The sequence below is a fragment of the Hyalella azteca genome, unplaced genomic scaffold (assembly GCF_000764305.2).
Source record: "Hyalella azteca isolate HAZT.00-mixed unplaced genomic scaffold, Hazt_2.0.2 contig15125, whole genome shotgun sequence".
In the NCBI taxonomy this organism is placed as follows: Eukaryota; Metazoa; Arthropoda; class Malacostraca; order Amphipoda; family Hyalellidae; genus Hyalella; species Hyalella azteca.
Genome location: NW_025944986.1, coordinates 44,052 through 51,933, shown reverse-complemented (window position 1 = coordinate 51,933; position 7,882 = coordinate 44,052). Strand labels below are relative to the sequence as shown.

The 7,882-nt window shown below is 40.9% G+C and overlaps 1 protein-coding gene across 1 annotated transcript in view; it reads right to left on the bottom strand.

The window, feature by feature from the left end:
- Window positions 1-648: 648 nt before the first annotated feature.
- LOC108673154 (serine/threonine-protein kinase Genghis Khan) overlaps window positions 649-7,882 on the bottom strand; it is a gene marked incomplete at its 5' end in the record, with an annotated part of 49,952 nt that continues 42,718 nt past the window's right edge. Inside the window, 5 exons of the mRNA XM_047884303.1 lie at window positions 649-1,301; window positions 1,946-2,118; window positions 2,556-2,736; window positions 4,135-4,291; window positions 4,801-4,830. Coding sequence (XP_047740259.1) covers window positions 1,164-1,301; window positions 1,946-2,118; window positions 2,556-2,736; window positions 4,135-4,291; window positions 4,801-4,830 — 679 coding nt within the window. The remainder of the gene's footprint in view (window positions 1,302-1,945; window positions 2,119-2,555; window positions 2,737-4,134; window positions 4,292-4,800; window positions 4,831-7,882) is intronic.

Sequence of the window (7,882 nt, the reverse complement as noted above, 5' to 3'; positions counted from 1 at the left end):
ATAGGAGAGACGGGATTTTAGGCCCACCAAAAGTTCTACTTCCAAGTGACTGCAAAGACTTCCGTTGAACAACCAATCGAATTTACTCCATTGACATACAACAGTTTTTCAAGTTTTCTAATACGCATAACATCTCTAAACGCAGCTAAAAACATCTGATGACAGCTTAACACGTAGGATACCCATCATACTATCAGAATTGCTTACACGAGTCCTAAGACGATATGGAAGCCACGTTTGAGTATCTCTAGAAACTTGGACTTGCAGAGATGTATGCTAAGAACAATACTACAAACACGCTCACTAGAACGAACGTCACTGTATTTATACACTGATGGTTAATTATTGTTTACCCTCAGAGTTCTCAAATACAAAAATCAGTCAAAAGTAAAAATTTAATTCTACAATTATCATCTCTTCTATTATTGGCAACGGGAGTAAGATTTGAGTCTTCACCAAAATCAAATCTGGCAGCTCAGCGTCGAGAAATGGGCGCAGTCTGATCTGCAATGTTATAAGTTAAAAGGAATCAAAGCCTGTGAACATGAACAGGCAGACTTGACATAGAAAATTTGAGGATACCAATCATTGAATCATTCTTCCTCCATACGAGTTTTTTGAGCACTAACGAACGTAACTCGGAACCCGAAATTGATCGCAACGAATTCGTGTAACAATTTACATCATCGAACGAGTTAGGACTCTGGTATTCTGGGCAAGCTCCTGCTGACTCGCGCAGCATGTCGCGTGAGTCTTTCTTGTAGTAAACTAGTTATGCTGCGAGCTGGCGGGAGAGGGATTTGAGGCCTATGAGTCTCTTCTTGTGGGACAGGCGGCAACTCTTGCTGCCTTCGACGCGCCCGAGCTTGAGGAGCAATGCTTTGGTTAGGCGACTCGAGGGCCTCAGAATCCTGCACTAACATCCGAGCTCGTGTTTCCTGCGCATTGTGTTTAGCAGTTGTCCTTGGTGTGAGAGAAACAAAGCTCCTTGAACGTGGCGGTAAGACTGGTGGTTCAATTTGAGCAGAAGAAGAACGAGGCGCATTTTCCAAGCAGCTACCAACAGAGGAGGCGTAGCTCAAGCGGGGGGTTATCGGCAAGCGATCTCTAGAGTGAGACTGCGCTGAGTCACTGTAACATTTAACAAGAGCTCGTTTAGTGCCCTAAGACTCATAGGAAGACGAGTGATGGGTGTCTAGGAGAGGAGGATGGCCTGGTGACGGCGGTGACGATAAGTTACTTGATGTATTACTTGCTATTGAGTGACGAGGTGACGTGTCACCACCACCACCGCTCTCCTGCTGCAACAAAGCATACGATCACTATCATCAAAAATACAAATACTTGTCCATCCAATACCCATCATACATGAAATTTATACACTCTCTTCACAGTTAGGAACCTAACGTCGAGAAATTGGAACTGGCACATAGGAAATGAAAATTTGAATAGAAAATTTTACGCAAGAATGTCATAAAGGTTCTCGGAATATTCCCTTTCCTTCTTCAGCAAGTTTTGGCAAGATACCTCGAACAGTATCGAAGAAACTATCAGTGCAGCTGCACAAAGTGCCAACAAATGAATGGAATTGCGAAATTTCATTCATTCAATTAAATGAAGATAAGTTAGCAAATATGCAAAAATGCGATACAAAAGACTTCCTTCCTATTTATATCTCGCACCGATTTAAAGTTGAATAGATGACTGCTTCAACGGATAAGAGCCTATCGGCGATAAGAAAATAGCACGAGAAAGTTACCGACGCAGAATTTGACAATCGCGACCCGTCTCCTTGACTGGACCAGTGACAAATCTGATTCGGCGATTACAAAATCCTTCTTGTCATCGGCATCTGAATCAATAATCCAATTCTTCAAAATCGACGATTTGTGAATCAATCAAACCCCGTCGTTGCTAGGGTAAAGTAAGACAAAAGGGAGCTCACCTCCTGCAGTTGATGTATAGCTTGGTGACGTAGTTCATCAGGCGATCTTTGCTGTAAGATTTGTTGTTGTTGCAACTGCTGAGGCTGCATGGTAGGGATCTGAGGCGGGGGGCCAGAAGGCGGCAGCCCAGGACCTCTACGAGCGCCTGCCACCAAGTGAGCCGGTGCATTCCCTGGGAATTTTGCTTAGTTAAGGTGAGGATTTCTACTGTAGTAAACTAATTCAATGTATGCTTACGAAAACTGACACAAAACATCGATTAAAAATGTAACTCAGTACTCACTGCAGTGAGTGACAGAGAGCGCATTTCCTTATCGACGAAAACGTGAAGTCACGGACGGACAGACAGACAGACGGACATGACGAGCACAATAGTGCATTTTTTCCGTAAATGAGAAAATGCGCTAAAAATAAAGATCAGCAATAACTGGAAGAAGTTCACTTCTAATTTGAAAAGAGCTAACAATCGGCGTCAAATCCCAGGCTTAGGTTCCTAGTCCATATAGCTATTTTAGTGATCCTTTTTAGAACTAAAGCGTTCTTATATGAGCTATCATGTCAACTTGAGTATATTCAACTTATTATGTCAACATGATTCTGCTTGCTGACCATTGCGAATATTGCTGTACTGAGGTTGTTGCTGCATTTGCTGCTGCTGCTGTTGGAACTGTTGTTGCTGGTGAGGATGGAGAGGCAGCGGCTGGTGGGAGAAGGAGCGCCGGGGTTGATCGTTCCCTGCAGGCGGGCGGACGGGCCCGAGCTTGACGCTGGGCTGCAACATGCTACGCACCTGCAGCCAAAATACGCTATCATCGCACACTTTGTGGAGACAGGGACAATTCTTACAGGGCAATTAGAGACAGGGACAATTCTTGCAGGGCAATTAGAGACAGGGGCAATTCTTGCAGGGCAATTAGAGACAGGGGCAATTCTTACAAGGCAATTAGAGACAGGGGCAATTCTTACACTGCAAATTTGCGCTTGAGTGAGTTTGGCGAAAATCAGATCAGGAATCGCAGACGATGGTTCTGATCGTATCCATTTGAGGCCTTTTTGTAGACATTGATTAGTAAGAGTTCTTACATGAACGCTCAATACTTGAATTTATTTCGCCCCTACTGAAGAAATAATCTCTAAATTAACTTGAAATAAATCAATGAATGTTGATGATATTCAACTATGTGAAATACCAAGGATACAGATTAGCCCATAGACATATTTGGACCCTTCAACAATCCGTTAGCTCTGAAGAATCTTAGCTGCATCGAGACACATCATTTACTAAATGTTGATCTTCAAGACAGGATTAAGCGTTCCGGTACCGTTCCAACATTAAGCACTAATTCTCAAGGAATGCGATTGTTACGTTAATTATTGAACCCTCTGAACCGTTATCAAAGTTCTTCGTGATTAAAAATCTAATACATGGAGTTACCTTCAGAAGGACTCTACGTATGGCTACGCTGGCTCTACGCTGCAACGTATGGCTATGAAGGACTCTACGCTGCTAGTCGTCCTACTCGAAGTAAGCTCAAAGTTTCGTTAACTACTCAAGTTTATAACTATAAAATAACTAAATTTCGTTAACTCTATATTAACTCGGCATCAGCTGCCCAGAACGGACCCTGTGTACTGCCTGAGGCTGCTAGTCGTCCTACTCGAGGTAATCTCAAAGTTTCGGTAACTACTTAAGGTTATTACTAGCATATAATAACTATATTTCGTCAACTCTATATTAACTCGGCATCAGTTGCCTAGAACGGACCCTATGTATGGCCTGCGGTTGCTGGTCGTCCTACTCGAAGTAAGCTCAAAGTTTCGTTAACTACTCAAGTTTTTAACTACCGTATATAATAACCATATTCCGTTAACTCAATATTATTATTATTATTATTAACTCGGCATCAGAAGCCACGAACAGACCCTATGTATGGCCTGAGGTTGCTGGTCGTCCTACTCAAAGTTTCGTTAACTACTCAAGGTTATAACTATATAATAACTAAAGTTTTTCAACTCAATATCAACTCGGCATCATTTGCCTAGAACAGACCCTATGTATGGCCTGCGGTTGCTGGTCGTCCTACTAAAAGTAAGCTCAAAGTTTCGTTAACTATTCAAGGTTATAACTATATAATAACTAAAGTTTTTCAACTCTATATTAACTCGGCATCAGTAGCCAAGAACGGACCCTATGTATGGCCTGAGGTTGCTGGTCGTCCGCCGTCTCGACGGTGGTAGGCAGGTCTACGAGGCGTTGGTCCTCGATGCTCTCCCCGGGGCCCATGTGGCTGATGTGGTTGAAGTTGCTGGGGGCTGAGATCAGCTTGCTGCGTCGGTCGTTTGCCCTGAGATAAACCAATGCTAGTTACTGAGTCTGTCTTATTGTCAGAGACATCACAACAAATTATTTCAGAACAAAAGAATGCCCATTGCGTAAGAAAAAGAAAATACTTCATATACGATGATACAATGCGAAAGTTATATCAAATATGTAAGGTAATTTCTAGCATGCGACTACTGATTTCCTATCAATTTTCCGGCCTGTTAGGGCCTGAGCATGTGAGCTCAAATAAAAAAGTAACGCATGTCAATAACTCTAAAAAATATAACGCATGTCACTAAAATTCTACAGAATTCAGCCTTTTGCCGACTTCCTTCGACCAATGTTCATCGTCATGCTGTTTCTTAACCTAACTGTAACCATTAACTTCATAACTTGAGCACCAAACAGAGTAACATGCTTACTTCGCCTCAGTGCTGCACTCACCACCATTCACACAAACGGAACATGCTTGGAATATATAATAAATATGCGACAGATGCATAAAGAACGAGGGATGTAGCTAATGCTTACTTATCTGGTTTCCATGTGAGGGATGTTATCCTGAATTGCATTGAAGAAATGCAATGAATGTTAAAATTGTCACATACCGTAATATACATTCAAATATGTTTATTGTTAAGCTATTGAAATATGAGGATTTATTCTCGTACGAACGCAGAACCACTAACTATATTTAACAGCAGAAATGATTCCAATATATATATATTTTTATATATTTTTTTAACCAATATCTTAACAGCAGATTGAAATGTACGAATGGAAAATTTAATCTCATATCATTTTAAATCAACTGTGAGACCAAAATATTTTAGAATATTATTTATTTTAGAAAGTTATTTAATTGTAAATTCCTTTGGTAAGGAGTAGTAACTATTAAAGGGTTAAAAGCAAAAGAACCATCTTAAAAATGATTAGCGAATGAATATAAAACTACTGGAGGCAATTTATACGTTACCCAAACAATCACGTAGGAGATTTGGATAAAGGTTTTGCAAGTTTTTACAGCAAATCTTAAAGCTATATGTATCAATGACTCGCAACCAATAAGAAGAACAATGCCGACAAACTGAAACCAACAGAAGAATAGTCTTTTCCTTGCGTAGATTCATTATCAGAAGTTCAGCGTAAAATATAATTCTAAACTCTTCCTTTAAAAAGAAAGAAAGCTAAGCTTACGCACAGAAACTAATATTGATCTAAAGATTACTAAATGAATTCCAAAGAAAACAGCAAGCAAGTTTCGATTTACTTACGCACATGCCAACGGAGTTCCTCTGACATAGCAATTAATAATGCAAGATGTCACGAAGGGAAAGCAACCACCAGTAAACCAAACAAAGGGACAAGTGTGTGGAAACCTATACGATATATTTCAATTTAATTTAACCCTAAAGTGTCCGCGTGGATTACACATGTAATCCACTCCTACGAAAATCCACAGTAACGAAACTGAACGAAAATGTGACCAATTTGGTCAGTTTTTGTACGCAACCACTGCAGGGGTTGACAGCCTGACTTGAGTGACAAGAATAATATTGAGAATAGGAAAAGAGTCGAATACTATGTCCATAAACGGATATCACCATCTTCACTTACGCTCCGAGAAACTTACAACGTATTTGCGCAATGAAATTGATTGCAAACAAGTGCATGCGTAACTTTCACAGAATATGATCACACTTTATTAGTTATTTTAAATAAAATGTCACTACAGAGGCTAAACACCAAACAACTATCACAGAAATGTTAGTATATTTATTGCTGTGCTAGGCTCAGAATAATTGATTCGAGGCGTCATGACGAGCACTGGACAGGAATTGGCTGTCATTTGCATGGTGTCTGGAATTGCAAGGAGTTCTCTTTCTGTTCACTGATCGAGCTAAGCTGATCATTAATCACTATTTGAAGAAGCATTAAGGTGACGAGCTCACACCACACAAACAGTAGTGTAAAAGACTCACTCACTCGCACTGAACAAAGCTGTATACGTAGCGCACAACTGTACTGTTGTTCATAGCTGTTTTCGTAGCGCACAGCCACTAGTTGTATTCTTCGGTAGTTCGCGACGAGCACTCAATATCTTCCGTTGATGAAGCGGCTTTCATGTTGTAATTTGGATTTTTCCCCCATCATTATTGTAAACAGCATCAATGCACACTTCATCTGCTGCGTTACAATGCTACACACGGATTCTGGACACCAATCATGTTAGGAAGCTTCTAATTCCAAATTCTGATGCACTTTTTGCGATAAAGCACACATTATTGTTATTTTCTTGAATTGAAGTTAAATATTTCTTATTTCTGGAAAATTTCCAGAACATTTCATGGTATCAACTTCATTACAACTTCAAACGACAGTCACAACAAATCACACAAAAACCATAAGGTGCCTTCAGAAGTCGTTCTAAGTGCTAGCAATAGTTTGTACTTCTGTGAGTTTTTGAGTCAAGAAAACGTAAGCTATTTTCTGCAGACGGTTATATATTTTCTCCAATAAAAACTAAAACAAAAAGTCACAAAGGGCATGTCAGCATGCCGCTCAATTGCAACTTAGTTATGCGAGAAGCAATTTTCGAGTACAAGCATTCTTATTTCCTGGAGCAACAATATTTTTTTTCCATGGGAGCCGTTGAAACGAACTTTCGTAGCAATCATTTTCCCACTTGAAAAGATCTCTTCCCACCGACTAACACTTATGAATGTTTTCTTGCCTGATGAATTCGAACAACCAAATAACTCGAGAAGCAAAGGATAAAGACCAATCTTTCCATAGCAACGCTCTGCTTTCTTCGCACCAGAGGAAGCGTGCACGAAGGAGTGTCAATAGCTGCGATCTTAATATTACACAAATTTAACACGTCTTTTAATTAATACAAGTTATAATGAATTTCAATTAATTCAATACCGACTCTTTAACAAGAATCTTGCACAGCACCGATTATTTTAACTGGGAAGGCCCTTCGAAAATTTACTTCAAAATTTAATTAGTAATTACATTTAAATCCAATTTCGTGTTGATCGGCTCATGTTCAGCGATGTTCTCATACTAAAAAAGGTCACTGCAAGCCGTAGTGAAGTTCATTTTAGACGAAGCATCAACGTCGATCTGAAAAGGACTGATATAGCGTTAGGTTGGATCCGTTGAGCATGGAAAGTTGATGGCGTATCGTAAAATTCTTCTTTAGTCTCATTGCAGTGAGGAGACGCAGGGCTGGGCTGGCAATTCTCACAGCAGCATTCGCCGTCACAAAAGACGAACGACTGGGAGTCCTGTGAACCAGAACTGGCAATGTTGCACCGACTAAATGATTTTTGGAGGCGCCAAAGTATGGGACTATGCCGCGCGTAGTCGACGCTTGAGGCCGCTCGAGCCGCGGCGGCAGGGGTGGAACTGCGAGCTCGGTATTTGCCAGGAGACCACGCATGCCAGGATGGTTGTGGTCCAGACGACCATGCACTAATAGAAGGAGTGGGACTAGGAGTTACAGCAGCAGAAGCGTGAAGTTTGAGTCGTGGTAAGGTGGGTGTCAAAGTGAGGCGTTTAAGACGAGACAGCGCAGGTGAACAGGGAGCCGAAGATGGCTGAGGGT